This window comes from Somniosus microcephalus, chromosome 19, assembly GCF_052327205.1.
Source record: "Somniosus microcephalus isolate GS21.2 chromosome 19, FLI_Smic_1.0, whole genome shotgun sequence".
NCBI lineage: Eukaryota > Metazoa > Chordata > Chondrichthyes > Squaliformes > Somniosidae > Somniosus > Somniosus microcephalus.
In genome coordinates, this window is record NC_141005.1 from 60,187,628 (window position 1) to 60,205,007 (window position 17,380).

Genomic DNA, 17,380 nt, shown 5'->3' on the forward strand with positions numbered 1-17,380 from the left:
ATAAGATCGCCTCTCATTCTTCTGAATTCCAATGAGTAGAGGCCCAACCTACTCAACCTTTCCTCATAAGTCAACACCCTCATCTCCAGAATCAACCGAGTGAATCTTCTCTGAACTGCCTCGAGAGCAAGTACTATATATCCTTTCTCAAATATGGAATCCAAAACTGTACGCAGTTTCTTCACCTTGACAAGTCATTGGGCTCTCCTGCTGACTCACCAAGGGTCCTAGCAGAGGGGGTGAATGGGAGCAGATGTGCTTTCATTCCATGAATTGGCTGATTGCCCTGATCTTTCAACCACATTTGTCATTAGGAAATTCCCTTCCTTTTACATTTTTCCCCTGCAGCTTTCTCCCCTCCTTCCCTTGAGCTGCTGACTCCTGGCATGGTGCAGTTTCACAGGCTCCTGAACTATAGAGGGTTCCACAGGGAAACCTGATTCTGTCCTCATAGTACGCAGCAGTGACAACTCAGCTCATGTTTCCTGTCCGCACCTGAGCCTGGCGCGTTAAAGGCGGTGAAATTCAACTTTGGTCTGGGGGGGGTGGCGGGTGGGAGCTGGTCGGTGCACAGAATGGGTGGTGATTGGTAGTACATGAAAAACCACAACACCGTGGATTTGGGCCCCTGAAATTCCATCAGGGTTGTACGGGCCTCTCGCTGTAACTTGAGTGGGAGACCGGTGGAACCTCCAAGGAAATGTTGGGTCTCTGCTGTTTAGAGTCATAGGGGGAGAAATTCGGTATCGCCCCGTTTGGGGCGCAATTATCGGCCGGGCGCAAAGTTTAGCGCCTGGCGCTAATTATCGCCTCCGACTGCAAACTTGGCTTCTATCGCCCCTGGAGGTGATTGGAGCGCTACACACCTCTCCTAAGGCGCTAAGGCCGAGGAGCGATGCGCTACCTCAGAGCGCTGGTGAAGCTCATGTGATGTCAGCTTGCAATGGAACACAGACACACTGGCGCCGGCCAGTTCTTAAAAGGGAGGGTCGATCTTGCTCTCCATCAACACCTTGCTCATTGCAGCCTTGAATCTCGATCTTGAGAGACCTATACATTAGTTCTGCTGGAAAAAACAATGCAGAGGCCCAGGGAAAGAGCTCAGAGTGCAGCCCCCATACTCTCTTCTAAATCGATGCAAGGAAGATCAAATCAAAATGAACCTGCAAAGTGCTGCTCAGTACCCAAAACTCCTTCACACAGCGTTGAATCTCTCCAAAAGTCTCTCTCTCTCAGAATGCTGTTGGGGGGCATCTTTTGACTGGTTTAAGGTAATTTACCTGGTCTTGCAGCCTTTGCCTGCACTCTGACCAATTTCAATCTTTTACCTGGTTTACGGTAATTCACCTGGTCAGGCAGCCTGCTGCTGCACTGTAAACCAATTTCCAATAAACCAATTTTCAAACAGCGGTTTCGAATCGCTACCCCACCTTCCACTTCTGACTGAAGGACTTATAATTAATGATATTAAAATGGACACGTGGTTTGGATGAGAGAAAAAATCAAGTTTTATTAACCAAATGAACTACAATCAAATTATAAACTATACCATACGAACACAGTAATTACAGTAAAATTGCTTAAATGGGGGAATGCAGACGGTAAAAATGAGGGATTAAATGGTTAATTAAACAATCTTAGCAATATCCCCTTAATTCACCATCCCCCAACTCCTTACTAGGTTGCTTTGCTGAGGAGTCAGAAACTCTGCTCACATGTGGTCCAGCGGAGTGAGAGAGAGAGAGAGAGAAGCTCACCTGTGGTCCCAGGAAGTAAAAACAGAATGATAGCTTCTCAGGAGCTATCTTTATACCTGGTGAGCCCCCTGCTGTTTGCCTGTCTGGAAAATTTGCACCCAAAAAGTTCCAATACACAAAAGAAACGCTGTGATTGGCTAATTCAAAGTGGTTGGAATGGGTTAATGTGTCTGCACTGTGGGGCCAAAATGTTCCCACCCACATCCGGAGCTCACCTGGGCTAAACAAAAGGGAATACAACAGCCCTATTGTCCAGAATGATGGGTGATTTAAACCCATTCAATGCTTAAACTGTTCCCATTCAAAATCCGTTCCATGGTTTCAGTCTCTCATTGTCTGTGAGTGCTTTGAATGGCTGTGTAAACAGAAGCAGTTTCGAATCGATTGTCCTGTGGTTATTCTCAAGTGGGCTAATCTCTTAAGTAAATAAGCAACTTCAAGTGCTTCGAGGGAAACTCCCGGGTTTGATTGGCAGGTCTTTGACTGCCACTGTATCCTCCCACTTTTTCACACAGACAACTCGCGCTGCTTTTTTTCCAAGCCCCATTCTTCATGGCCAATGCTTTCTGTGGCCATTTTAAAACCTTTTGTGATTGCCCAAACTCCAGGGAACAATTTTATTAATAAAAGCACTGTCTTAAGGTGTGTGAATATTTTCCACAGAGCTCCACGACTCCGGTGTTGTCCACGTTTTGCCCATCTCAGAACAGTCTTTTGTGGTTCTCGGCACATTTTAAAACACTGTAGACAAGTCACATCACCCAATTCTTCGTCCACGATGTGGACCAATATTTTCAATCTTCAGGGAAATAGGGGAAATTTTGCAACCCCTACATTCCACCCTTTTGATACTCCCAACTTGATTGAAGTATCAACTCGAAGGAGTGAGCAAAATTTTCAGACCCCCTCACAAACAACCATCCACTGTATTTACCTAACAGCTATCTGCCACTGATCCCCCGAACCGTCCTTTCCCCTAAAATTCGAGATAAACCGTGGTACGGTAGGCATCTTACAGATACATCAGTTTTCAATAAGGGGTCTCGTACCCCTACACGCTTGTAAAATTATACAATGTAATCCAAATTTACAAACACATTTTACATTATAACTTATTACAAAATGTTGCAATCTTAGTTACACAATGTAATCAAAAACTGATCCCAAGCACGGAGAGGGTCCTACGCCTCTGCTCAACTTGGTGTTGTCACAAAATGATCCCAAGCACGGAGAGGATCCTACGCCTCTTCTCAACTTGGGGCTGTAACACAAAATACAAAAAAACTTGAACAACATGCTTAAACAAACCCCGACCATCATGTGCCGATGATGGGTTGCAAAATTTGAGTGGGTATTGCTCCTCCCACCCGGGCAGTAAATGTACCTTCCACCCCTCTTTGATCATCTTAAACTTTAAAACAGACAGAATGGATTTACAGACCAGCCTGCTCCGCCAGCCCCGAACCGTTCCCTTGTCCCTTTGTGGAGGCGGGGTGCCCCTCATGTTAAAGATTACCTTGGCACAGACCGAGACCGGGGAGTATGGGAATGTGACTCCCAGTCCCTCCCCCTCTCATCTTCCCTCGACTGGCTGCAGAAAATGATGGGTGCCTGTGTGGCGGCTCTCCCTGGCCCCACACTGAAACTTGGATCCCAGATCCAGCCACCCACTCATCCTTCCCAGCCACACTTACTCTCTTTGCCTGTCGGCCCCCGGGTGAGTTCCTCTCTCCCCCGACCGCACCCACGCGACTCTTGGGTCTCCCCCTCCTCTTTACAATCTTTCCCAGGCCATCACCACCCACTCCCGGGGAACGCGTCCCTTTGTGGCAAGGCGCCCACGCTTCCCCACCATGATTCCTCAACAGCGAGGTCTCCCGCAAGTGAACTTCGGTCAGGATAGTGCTGGGTTGGGGGCCGTGCCCCACCCAGCTGGGGCCATCTCTTCCACGTAGGAGGAGTAGGCAAGTTCCTCCGGAACCTGTCCGGTTTTTCCCTAAGGTCGCTGCGGGGTTTCCCTCTGGATTCGTCTGGTGGCGAGGTGATCTCCAACATTCTGTACTCATATCTTCATTCGATGCCCAGCTCGGGCTGGGCGAACAGTGCTACTTCATGGTCCAATCTCCTGCAAAACTTAATAGGACATGCAGCCAGGTCTCACTGACCTGCTGCCTTATGTGGAGACATGGTCGTGTCCCTTGACCTCGGACCAAAATACAAACATTTGGCATACATGTAAATTTAAACTCTTTAAACTTAAACTTAAAACTAGTTATATCAACAAAACGTGAAATACACCTTAAAAGCACGCTATATTCACACCAAAGCTATGATACAAATGCCGCCCATCTCCGGATGGCCAGGCTAATCTCTGGCACTGTCGCAGATTGCTGCTGGCTGCAGCGAAGCTGGACTGTCTCCTGTCTCTGGTCCCTCGCAGCTTATGGCCGCTGGTTGGGGACCTCTGTTCTTTGGCTTCTCCCTGGTTTGGGAGATTGCTCTTTGTGGTAGTAACCCTGGTGACCACCTTTTCTTGGGCTTGCGGGCCCGCTGAGACCTTCTGAGTGGCGTCTCTGTGGGGGAAACTTTGGCTGGCGGACCCTGAGCCTGGGTCACCGCCCTAGCTGGCTGGGAACCTTCTCCCCCTGATGAAAACATCCCGGACTGTATAAGATACCTGGCAGCCTGCCGGTACTCCGGGTTTGCCTCCTTTTCCCTGCCCACTCCTGTGCTGGGGGCAGGTATTCCTTCACCACCCGCTGCTGGTGGCTGGAAATCTTCCTCCCCATGTCCAAAACCTGTTACCAGCTCCCCTGCAAGAGGAATTGTTATCCCTGCCTCCCCAGGGTCCCACATCATGGGGGGGACCACTCTGGAAGTGGGCTGGGAAGCTGGTCCCTTTAAACAGGCGAGTGCGCCTGCGCAAACCTCCTCGCCTGAGTCCCGCGGCAGAGGCTGTGAAACTTCTGTCTTTAAACAAGCAGGTGCACCTGTGTGAAAAAGCTGAGGAAGAGCCGCTGTGGTCCCGCAGGCAACTGCGCTTGCGCGAATTTCCTCCTCGGAGACCCGCGGCAGAGGCTGTGAAGCCTCTGTATTCACACAGGCGGCCGCGCCTGCGCAAACCTCCTCCCCCTGGTCCCACGGCAGAGGCTGTGAAGCCTCTGGCTTCAAACAGGCATTTGCACCTGCGCGGGAAAACAGGAGAGGGGCCGCTGCGGTCCCGCAGGCAACTGCGCCTGCGCAAACATCTTTACAGGGTTGGAGAACTGCTACACTAGCACAGGCAACCGCGCCTGCGTGTTCGGTCTTTCTAAAAAAGGTTGGAAGAACCGCTGGGTCTTCCAAGCAGGCTTCTGCGCCTGCGCGTCTATTCTGGGAAGCGGGGATCTTTAAACGGCCGACTGCGCCTACGCGCTCGGCCTCAAACTGAGCAAGAGCCGCTGGGGGTTCCGGGTCCGTGACTGCGCCTGCGTGAAGCTGGAGTTGGGGAACCTCTTCCCTCAGCCGCGTGGCTGCACATGCGCGGCCCTCCTTTTGGCAAAACTCTCCCCTCAGGCGCGCGACTGCGCCTGTGCGGGAAAACTGAAAAGGATCCGCTGGGGAACCGCGCCTGCGCAAACCTGGTCTTGGGAAACTTCTCCCCTGAGTCGCGTGACTGCGCCTGTGCAAACCTGCTGTTCAGAAGACTGGGGGATTCCTGTCTCTAGACCAGCGACTGCGCATGCGTGGGCAGTCTCCAAGCGATCTTCTGTGAATGAATGGGCAGCAGCCTGCTGATTTCTAATCCCAGGCTGCTGTTTCTCCATTTCTAAGCCACCTAACCTTTTCAAATTTGGACTTTGGGCAAAACTAGGGTCCCACTGGGGCAGGGAAGTGTCCCAATTTGTGGGCTGGACAACTTTTCCCTGGGAACAAGCCACAGTGCCTGTCTTTACAGGCAGTGAACTTGAACTTGTCTGGTGGGCAAACTCATGTCCTCTTACCTGGGTGGCTTTAAATGGGGAATTTTGGACTTGGGCCTGCCTTTGGTCTGGGGCCAAAACTATCTCCTGTGTGCCTCCCTTGTGCTGGATTTCTGCTGCTGGACCTGCTCTACAGGGGTCCCTGAACTCTCCTTCCCTGTTCCCTGGCTTAAACAGCTTACCCTGCCCAGGAATGGCTCCTCCCCCCACACAAGCCACAGCACTTGCCTGTGAACTTGTACCTACTGTGGGCTGAGGATTCCTATTCTCAGGCTCATTCCCAGCTGCCTGGTTGGGGTTGACTTTAAACCCCTTTCTTTCCAGTCATTGTGGGGAGGCAGAGGTGGGCGAGGGGGCTGCAGTACCACTGATGGCTGCCCCCTTTCCCTGATTGGCCCTCATGAGAGATTTTAATGTCTCCAGGACAGACTCGATTGTGTCTGTCTCTGCCTTCTGAGTTGGGGCTGCGGGGTTCCTGGCTCTATCATCTCTCCCAGGCTTTTTACAATCCCTGCGCCAGTGGCCCTCCTCCCCGCACTTGTAACAAGTGACCTTGTTCTGGGAGGGATGGCTGCCCTCCTGGCGCTGATATGGAGCCCCAAGTTTATCTAATTCCTTATCCAGCACCGTTCTGGGTGCTGCCTGTGGGATGGTTCTACTTGGGCTGCCAGTAAAATCCGGCTGACCTGCCTTCGGGCTGATCAGGCAAATCATTCCCCTTGCTACCATTAAAGCCATGTTAAGGCTTTCTATCTCTGCCCTACAGGGGCCATGATCTGCTTCACTAAACCTTTGGGCGCAGGCCAGCTTATAGGCTGCCTTTACTTCCCTAAACCTTTCCTCCTGCTCTTTTACTTCTGAGATGAGGCGGGCATTCTCTTCCCACAGTCTCATCTCGCTATCTCTGGCCTCAGTGACTTCCTGCACCAGGCGCTCTATAAATGCCTGGCATTTTTCAAACTGGGACTCCCGATTCTTGGCCTCCTTAACCCCCTCCTGCTCCCTCATCTCATCCTTCCTAAACCAGCCACCTATACCCCGAAAGGTCAGCCTACACACTGCCGCTAAAATTTGCGGGGCTACCCACATACTGAAAATGAGAGAAACAAGAGCTGGTACTTTCTCCAGATCCAAACCACTTATCAAATCATAAACGGCCTCCAGTCCTGCCGTGGTCGCCATTTTGTAGGGGGCATTTTTTAACTGGTTTAAGTTAATTTACCTGGTCTTGCAGCCTTTGCCCGCACTCTGACCAATTCCAATCTTTTACCTGGTTTACGGTAATTCACCTGGTCAGGCAGCTTGCTGCTACACTGTAAACCAATTTCCAATAAACCAATTTTCAAACAGCGGTTTTGAATCGCTAACCCACCTTCCAGTTCTGACTGAAGGACTTATAATTAATGATATTAAAATGGACACGTGGTTTGGATGAGAGAAAAAATCAAGTTTTATTAACTAAATGAACTACAATCAAATTATAAACTATACCACACGAACACAGTAATTACAGTAAAATTGCTTAAATGGGGGAATGCAGACGGTAAAAATGAGGGATTAAATGGCTATAATGTTAATGAAACAATCTTAGCAATATCCCCTTAATTCACCATCCCCTAACTCCTTACTAGGTTGCTTTGCTGAAGAGTCAGAAACTCTGCTCACATGTGGTCCAGTGGAGTGAGAGAGAGAGAGAAGCTCACCTGTGGTCCCAGGAAGTAAAAGCAGAACAATAGCTTCTCAGGAGCTATCTTTATACCTGGTGAGCCCCCTGCTGTTTGCCTGTCTGGAAAATTTGTGCCCAAAAAGTTCCAATACACAAAGGAAACGCTGTGATTGGCTAATTCAAAGTGGTTCGAATGGGTTAATGTGTCTGCACTGTGGTGCAATAATGTTACCGCCCACATCCGGAGCTCACCTGGGCTAAAACAAAAGGGAATACAACAGCCCTATTGTCCAGAATGATGGGTGATTTAAACCCATTCAATGCTTAAACTGTTCCCATTCAAAATCCATTCCATGTTATCAGTCTCTCACTGTCTGTGAGTGCTTTGAATGGCTGTGTAAACAGAAGCAGTTTCGAATCGATTGTCCTGCAGTTATTCTCAAGTGGGCTAATCTCTTAAGTAAATAAGCAACTTCAAGTGCTTCGAGGGAAACTCCCGGGTTTGATTGGCAGGTCTTTGACTGCCACTGTATCCTCCCACTTTTTCACACAGACAACTCGCGCTGCTTTTTTTCCAAGCCCCATTCTTCATGGCCAATGCTTTCTGTGGCCATTTTAAAACCTTTTGTGATTGCCCAAACTCCAGGGAACAATGTTATTAATAAAAGCACTGTCTTAAGGTGTGTGAATATTTTCCACAGAGCTCTACGACTCTGGTGTTGTCCACATTCTGTCCATCTCAGAGCAGTCTTTTGCGGTTCTCGGCACATTTTAAAACACTGTAGACAAGTCACATCACCCAATTCTTCGGCCACGATGTGGACCAATATTTTCAATCTTCAGGGAAATAGGGGAAATTTTGCAACCCCTACATTCCACCCTTTTGATACTCCCAACTTGATTGAAGTATCAACTCGAAGGAGTGAGCAAAATTTTCAGACCCCCTCACAAACAACCATCCCCTGTATTTACCTAACAGCTATCTGCCACTGATCCCCTGAACCGTCCTTTCCCCTAAAATTCGAGAAAAACTGTGGTACGGTAGGCATCTTACAGATACATCAGTTTTCAATAAGGGGTCTCATACCCCACACGCTTGTAAAATTATACAATGTAATCCAAATTTACAAACACATTTTACATTATAACTTATTACAAAATGTTGCAATCTTAGTTACACAATGTAATCAAAAAATGATCCCAAGCACGGAGAGGGTCCTACGCCTCTGCTCAACTTGGAGTTGTCACAAAATGATCCCAAGCACGGAGAGGATCCTACGCCTCTGCTCAACTTGGGGCTGTAACACAAAATACAAAAAAACTTGAACAACATGCTTAAACAAACCCTGACCATCATGTGCCAATGATGGGTCACAAAATTCGAGTGGGTATTGCTCCTCCCACCCGGGCAGTAAATGTACCTTCCACCCCACTTTGATCGTCTTAAACTTTAAAACAGACAGAATGGATTTACAGACCAGCCTGCTCCACCAGCCCCGAACTGTTCCCTTGTCCCTTTGTGGAGGCGGGGTGCCCCTCATGTTAAAGATTACCTTGGCACAGACTGAGACCGGGGAGTATGGAACCGTGACTCCCAGTCCCTCCCCCTCCCGTCTTCCCTCGACTGGCTGCAGAAAATGATGGGTGCCTGTGTAGCGGCTCTCCCTGGCCCCACACTGAAACTTGGATCCCAGATCCGGCCACCCACTCATCCTTCCCAGCCACACTTACTCTCTTTGCCCGTGGGACCCCGGGGGAGTTCCTCTCTCCCCCGACCGCACCCACGTGACTCTTGGGTCTCCCCCTCCTCTTTACAATCTTTCCTGGGCCATCACCACCCACTCCCGGGGAACACGTCCCTTTGTGGCAATGCGCCCGCGCTTCCCCACCATGACTCCTCAACAGCGAGGTCTCCCGCAAGTGAACTTCGGTCAGGATAGTGCTGGGTTGGGGGCCGTGCCCCACCCAGCTGGGGCCATCTCTTCCGCGTAGGAGGAGTAGGCAAGTTCCTCCGGACCCTGTCCGGTTTTTCCCGAAGGTCGCTGCGGGGTTTCCCTCTGGATTCGTCTGGTGGCGAGGTGATCCCCAACATTCTGTATTCATATCTTCACTCGATGCCCAGCTCGGGCTGGGCGAACAGTGCTGCTTCATGGTCCAATCTCCTGCAAAACTTAAAAGGACATGCAGCCAGGTCTCACTGACCTGCTGGTTTAGGCGGAGACATGGTCGGGTCCCTTGACCTTGGACCAAATTACAAACATTTGGCATACATGTAAATTTAAACAATTTTATTAATAAAAGCACTGTCTTAAGGTGTGTGAATATTTTCCACAGAGCTCTACGACTCCGGTGTTGTCCACGTTCTGTCCATCTCAGTGCAGTCTTTTGCAGTTCTCGGCACATTTTAAAACACTGTAGACAAGTCACATCACCCAATTCTTCGTCCACGATGTGGACCAATATTTTCAATCTTCAGGGAAATAGGGGAAATTTTGCAACCCCTACAATACGTGGTGCAAATATGTCGTTGACAAAAAAAGGCAGGAGCGGCCGCCTTTAAATAGTGCTCCCCCAGTCCCTTCCCGACTGCAAAACGCTCCCCTCTACCTGCCGTTGCTAGCAGCAGGCAGAAAGGCAGGGGGCGCCACTCAATATCCGGTCCAGGGAGCTACCCGGGCGTTACACGCTCGACTGACGTCACGATCTGCAGACGCAGGAGATCGTGGCGGTAGCGTTGAGTGCCATCGCAAAATGTCTGGTCAATTTCATGAGCGGTGCAAACATTGCCACGCCCAGGCGCTAGTTGCTTTGCGCCCCATTAGCACCCTCTTCCACCACTTCCATTGGCAGCGAGTTCCAGGTCCTCACCATGCGCTGCATAAAAAAGTTTTTCCTCACATCCCCCCTGTATCTCTTGCCCAAAACCTTAAATCTGCGTCCCCTAGTCCTTGTACCATCAACTAGTGGGAACAGCCTTTCCCCGTCTAGCCTATTCAAACCCGTCGTAATCTTGTACACCTCTATCAAATCACCCCTCAACCTCCTTTGCTCTAATGAAAACAAATCCAGCTTCTCCAACCTGTCCTTGTAGCTAAGATCCCCCATCCCCGGAACCATTCTGGTAATCTCCTCTGCACCCTCTCAAGTGCCTTCACATTCTTCCTAAATTGTGGTGACCAGAACTGGACACAATACTCCAGTTGTGGCCTAACAAGAGCTTTATAAAGGTTCAGCATAACTTTTCTACTTTTGTACTCAATACCTCTATTTATGAAACCCAAGATCCCATATGCTTTGCTAACCACTCTCTCAATGTCCTGCCACTTTCAGGGACCTATGCACATTAACTCCCAGGTCCCTCTGTCCCTGCATACTCTTTAAAACTGTGCCATTAAGTGTATATTGCCCATCCCTGTTCCTTCTGCCAAAATGCATCACCTCACACTTCTTTGTATTAAATTCCATCTGCCACTTGTCTGCCCATTCCGCTAGCCTTTCTATGTCCTGTTGCCGTCATTTGGTATCATCCTCACTGTTTGTCATACCTCCAAGTTTGGTGTCATCGGCAAATTTAGAAATTCTACCCTGTATTCCAATATCCAGGTCATTTATATATATCAAGAAAAGCAGTGGCCCTAGCACTGACCCATGGGGAACACCACTGTCTATCATCCTCCAGTCTGAAAAACAGCTATTTATCCCACAACTCGCTGTTTTCTGTCCTTAAGCCAATTCCTTATCCAAGCTGCCACTGACCCACCTATTCCATGAGCCTCAGTTTTGTTAACCAGTCTTCTATGTGGTATGTTGTCAAATGGCTTCCTAAAATCCATGTAGACAACATCCATTGCATTCCCTTCATCAATCCTCCGTTACTTCATCAAAAAATTCAATTAGATTAGTCAAACACAATCTGCATTTTACAAATTCATGTTGGCTCTCCTTAATTAGCTTAAACCTCTCCAAGTGCCCGTTAATTTTTTCCTTGATTATTGTTTCTAAAACTTTACTCACCACTGATGTTAAACTGACCGGCCTGTAGTTACTAGGATTGTCCTTACACCCTTTCTTGAACAATGATGTCACATTTGCCACTTTCAGATCCTCCCCCTGCATCTAGGGAAAATTGGAAAATTATGGCAAGCCCTTCCGCTATCTCCTCCCCCAATTCCCTTAGCAACCTGGGATGCAAGTCATCTGGACCAGGTGACTTGTCCACTCTAAGCATACCTAGTCTTTCTAGTACATCCTATCTATCAATTTTCACCCCTTCCATTGCTTCTACCTATTCCACTTCTTCCGATATTTTGTCAGCATCCACCTCCTTAGTAAACACCAATACAAAGTACTCATTGAGTATTCTAGCTTTGCCCTGCGCATCTAAGCATATATCACCTTCTTTGTCCCTAATAGGCCCCACACCACCTCTTACTACCCGCTTACTGTTTACATGCTTTGGTTCCCTTACCATTCCCTCTTGTTAGAATGTACCTAACCTGTACTTGGAACATTTCCTCCTTAAAGATCACCCATTGTACCGTTACAGCTTTTCCTGTCAGTCTTTGGTTCCATTTTACCCTGGCTAGATCCTTTCACATTCCATTGAAGTTAGCTCTATTCCAGTTTAGAAGTTCCACTCTAGATTGTTCCTTGCTCATCTCCATTGCTAATCTAAATCTTATGATACGATGATCACTCGTACCCAAGTGTTCTCCCACAGACACTTGATCGACCTGGCCCACCTCATTCCCCAGCACCAGATCCAGCAATGCCTCCTTCCTAGTTGGGTCAAGAACATACTGGTCAAGGAAATTCCCCTGAACACATTTCAGAAATTCCTCCCCCTCCTTTCCCTTTACCATAGCATTATCCCAATCGATATTTAGATAATTAAAGTCCCCCAATATCACCACTCTATAACTCTTGCATATCTCTGCGATTTCCCTGCAGATTTTCTCCTCTACCTCCCTCTCACTATTTGGAGGCCTGTAGAATACCCCCAATAGCGTGATCATACCCTTTTTGCTCCTCAGCCCTAACCAAATGGATTCTGTCCTTGTCCCCTCAAGAACATCCTCCCTTTCCAACACTACAATGTCTTCCTTAATCAGCACTGCCACAGCCCTTTTTTCCTCCCCTATCTTTTCTGGACACCTTGTACCCTTGAATATTAAGTGCCTCACCGTTTTTAAGCCATGTTTCCATTATTGCCACAACATCATATTGCCACACGGCTAATTGTGCTTGTAGCTCACCAACCTTATTCACCACACTTTGTGCGTTTACATACATGCATTCTAAACCCATTTTTGAATTTTTCGTAGTCTTTCTTAGTCTGCTTCTATCTAATATGATACTACTTCTGCCTCTAGTACTACTTCTCTAGTACTATCACTCCCTCTTTTATGCACCTTATTCTTCTTTTCTACTCCTACACGCTGGTGCTCATCCCCCTGCCAAGCTAGTTTAAACCCTCCTCAACAGCACTAGCAAACCTCCCCGTGAGAATATTGGTCCCGGCACTGTTGAGGTGTAACCAGTTTGGCTTGTACAGGTCCCGCCTTCCCCAGAAACAGTCCCACTGCCTCAGGAATCTAAAGCCCTCCCTCCTGCACCATCTCTCCAGCCACGCATTCTTCTGTTCTATCTTCCTATTCCTGTACTCACTAGCATGTGAGATTACTACCTTTGAGGTCCTGCTTTTTAATCTCTTTCCTAGCTCCCTATAGTCTGCCTGCAGGACCTCATCCCTCTTTCTGCGTATGTCATTGGTACTGATATGGACAACGACCTCTGGCTGTTCACCCTCCCCCCTGAGTGTCCTGCAGCCACTCAGTGGCATCCTTGACCCTGGCACCAGGGAGGCAACATACCATCCTGGAGTCACGTCTGCCTCCACAGAAACGCCTATCTGTTCCCCTAACCAATGAATCCCCTATCACTATTGCTCTTCCACTCTTCTTCCTCCCCCCCTGTGCAGCTGAGCCACCCTTGGTGCCATGACCTTGGCTCTGGCTGCTCTCCCCAGAGGAGCCATCACCTCTACCAGTTTCCAGAACTGTGAACCAGTTAGTGAGCGAGATGCACTCTGGGGATTCCCGCCTACCTGCCTGGTCCTCCTTCTTTGTCTGGTGGTCACCCATGCCCTCTCTGCCTGCACATTCTGAGGCTGCGGGATGACCACTTCTAGAACCGTGCTTTCCAAGTATTTCTCAGCCTTGTGGATGCACTGTAGTGACTTCAGCTGCCACTCAAGCTCCGAAACCCAGAGCTTGAGTTGCTACAGTTGGTGACACTTCCTGCACATGATCGTCCAGGCTGCAAGAAGTGTCCAGGATTTCCCACATGGCACAGGATGTGCAAATCACGGGACTGAGCTGCCCTGCCATGCCTCTATTTACCAGGCTATGGAGGTAATTAGCAGAAATAAACTTAAAACTTGACAAAAAACAGTCAACAACTACCCACCAATTAGCACTTCCCTCTATTAGATAGGCTATGAACTGCTTAGCAGAAATATACTCAAAACAGAACAAAAAAAGACTTACCACAAATATTCACCCTATACTCACCTCTCAGCTCCCTTGTGCCAGCGACACCTTTGAATTCTGACGTCACTCCTTCATTGTGTCGCTTGCCAACTGCCTCCCTCGCAGGTTGTCCGCTCAATCAGACTGAGGGAATTTCTGAGAATCTCTGCATTTATCTGTAAAGGATAGGCCTTCTGCCAGCTCCTTTACAAGGCAAATGATGGTGGGGTGGTGGTGCCAGGTGTGGAGAATGCCCAAGCTGGGAGTTCCTGGTCCTGACTATCGATCTTTACCTGGCATTAGTAGTGGTAGTTGTTACGAGGCTTCCATAAGGGCACATGTGGGTCCCACCAGTGGGGACAGGACCTGGCAAACTGCTTGGACCCTCAAAGATGAAAGTTATCTGGATTGGCCTCCTTGCTCGGGCACAAATCAGAGCAGTGACAGTGTGGGGAGGGTGGGTGGTTTGGCAGGTGCTCAAGTTTCTGGGTGTGTGGGGCAGATGGATCTCAACGATGCACATGAAATGGCGCTTGCACCCACCTGCCTCATGCAAATTAGGTGTCCTCCCAGTGACTCCGCAAACTCCGTCAGGGGTCAGGGTCAGAGGGCACGATCATGCTGCAACTGTCGGGATTGCAGCCCATGGAATTTCAGAACCGTGACGCCCCCATTTGGTTCAGCGTCACACCCTACACCGGTGCTCTCTGTTGTGTATCTGAGTTACAATGACCATACTGTGCGAGGATTGTATTCTCCCCTGCTGACTGCTTGTGAAGAATGTCTCGTCACACCCCGATACCGAGTGTGCTGGTGCACCCCAACTTCTAAACCCATTGTGATTTCTTTGCCCTTAGCCGGAGTAACTGGGGTCATACCGATGGAGATCTTTGACCAAACTGCACGGCCTGCAGCCTACATGGTCAATGGCTCCCTGCTCTGGATAAATCTTATTGTTGTTGGGATGTCTTTCCCATTCATCATTGTAAGTATCTTGAACTTGAAAATTAAATTTAACTTAGTATTGTGACACAGACTATACGTTCTCTTGGTCAGGGTGGGGTGTGAGAGAAAAAGTGGGTGAAATTAAAATAACTTGTATTGCTAAAGAAAAATTAAAATAAAAACAGAAAATGTTGGAAATACTCAGCAGGTCAGGCAGCATCTGTAGAGAGCGAAACAGACTTAATGTTTCAGGTCGATGATCTTTCATCAGAACTGGAAAAAGTTAGAGATGTAACATATTTTAAGCAAGTGCAGGGACAGGGAAAGGGGGAGGGGAGGAAAGAATAAAAGGGAAGTTCTGTGATAGGCTGGAGGGCAGGAGAGATTAAATGACAAAAGGGATGATGGTGCAAGGCAAAAGGGGGTGGTAATGGGACAAGTAATGAAACAAAAGATGGGTCCAGAGGAGGTGTAAATGGCAATAGCAGAATCATTACCAAATGTAAAATCGGTGCTGTTTGCACTCACCCGGTTTTGCTCTCTTTCAGGAGGGACTGGGCAGTTTCTGTTATGTGCCGTTCCTTTCCTGTAGTTTCCTCGCCGCTTTATTCATTGGATTCTTTCTGCCAGAAACAAAAGGGAAGACCTTTCTGGAAATTTCTCAGGAGTTTCACAAACGCAATTTCAAAGCTCAGCTAGAACAAGCTCAAACAAGACTGTGAAAGGACCATAAAACCAATCATGTTGTTATCAGCGCACAATGTTCATGTTGCAGTCGTGTTTCCCTAGCATTATCATGTCGTTTTTATCTGTCGGCTGGTCTCGTTTTTCTGTTTAACGACTGTTTCTCTGCACTAAGAGTTTACGGCAAGAGTGGGTTTAATTGGGTCGGTTGTTGAGGCAGGGACTCTGAAAGTTACAATCAAATAGCGGTCGCCAAAATTTCTTGCATTATGTTTCTGGGTTTCACGTTCAAGTAGATGTTAGGAAGTTTCAGAACTGGCTGATACTTCAGGATTTGGTGCAAAGGCTTTGATGACACAAAACTATCAACAAAATGTTAACTGCTTATAAACTGGCCAGTACAGCAATAAATATTTTCCATATATTACAAATTTGAGTCTGTTATCTTCTCGGATTCAGCGACATCAGTTGCTGCTGGAAATGATCTGATCGTCTTTGTGCGTGGTCATTATTTGCACGGTATCCTGCGCATGCGCCCATACGGGGGCAGGGCCTAAACACCGCCCTGCGCCCACCAGAGCCGCGCATGTGCACCAGAGGGTGCTCGCCACTCCATTACTAGCGCTCAGCGGGGCAGGCCTGAGCAGTAAGCCGCGGCCTCGGGATGTGGGGAGCCGACTCAGGCGGGGCCAGAGCTTGAAGACACTGGGCCAAAGTTTCGGGAGATGAAACCCAACAAGGGAGGGCACGGTTCTGGACCTAGTTTTAGGGAATGAAGCTGGGCAGGTGGAAAGGGTATCAGTGGGAGAACATATTGGTGGTAGTTGTAATGTATATACCTTTAAGGGGGGAACTATGTTTTACAGCTCATGTATACTGCAGTACCGGCAGTGACCACACCTGTATATAGCACTGAGTAGTAATCTGTACAGATCAGTTGCAGTGTGAGCCACGTTGAGTAAACACCTGTTGTACCGTTCTCCGCAGTCTGTGTCTTATTATACACGGACGCAACATTGGCGACGAGGCAGGTTCGAACCTACCTGCAACTCTGCATCACCTCCCGGGGATTCGTTCCTGGAGATCAGTGGATTGGAGGTCAAGGCCAGAGACTCGGGCGTCGACCACGGGCAACCGCCCAGTCATCCAGCAGAGACTCGAGAATTGCAGGGGAGGCTGTCGAGAGCCAGGCTTGGCTTTCCAGTCAAGGTGGTCCAGCGAAACGGGCTGGCAACAGGTAGTGCGCAGACCCTTCCCGGACAGCGGTGGGCTAGAGCCCGACTGAGCGGCACAGCAAAGGGCCGAGCAGCGTCGACGGGGGAGTGAGAGAGAGGGCAGAGCGCACAGGGCACAACCGGTGTTCAGGGGACGAGCAGCGTCGGAGAGAGGGAGAGAAATACGCGCAGAAACCCGCGAGGCGCCGCCATTGCCACGAGAACCGCCGGGAGCGGCATTGGCAGCAGCGGGGGAGGAAGAAAAGAGCGGGAGACGCCATTTTAAGCCATTGGGAGACGCCATTTTAAACCACACCCAAACCACACCCAAAATGCCGAAGAGTGGCAGTATCACCGCATTTGACAATGAAGACGAAGATTGGACTACATATGTCGAACGAATAGAGGTGTACTGCAAGGCAAATGAGGTGTCAGATGACAAGAAAGCGTCGGTATTGTTAAATTTAATGGGTGCAAAGACGTATGGTTTATTACGAAATCTAGTAACCCCAACGAAGCCAATGGAAAAGAGTTTTGAAGACATAGTAACGATACTAAAGGAACATTTAAACCCCACACCGCTGCTGATAGCAGAAAGATTCAAGTTTCACAAACGGAATCA

General features: G+C 48.8%; 1 protein-coding gene across 2 annotated transcripts in view; it reads left to right on the forward strand.

The window, feature by feature from the left end:
* LOC147104508 (solute carrier family 2, facilitated glucose transporter member 11-like) overlaps nucleotides 1-15,975 on the forward strand; it is a 76,886-nt gene extending 60,911 nt beyond the window's left edge. For both annotated transcript variants that reach the window (XM_085961867.1, XM_085961866.1), the window contains exons 11-12: nucleotides 14,773-14,900; nucleotides 15,409-15,975. In XM_085961867.1, the coding sequence (XP_085817993.1) occupies nucleotides 14,773-14,900; nucleotides 15,409-15,582 (302 nt within the window). In that variant the 3' untranslated portion in view covers nucleotides 15,583-15,975. The remainder of the gene's footprint in view (nucleotides 1-14,772; nucleotides 14,901-15,408) is intronic.
* Nucleotides 15,976-17,380: the final 1,405 nt, after the last annotated feature.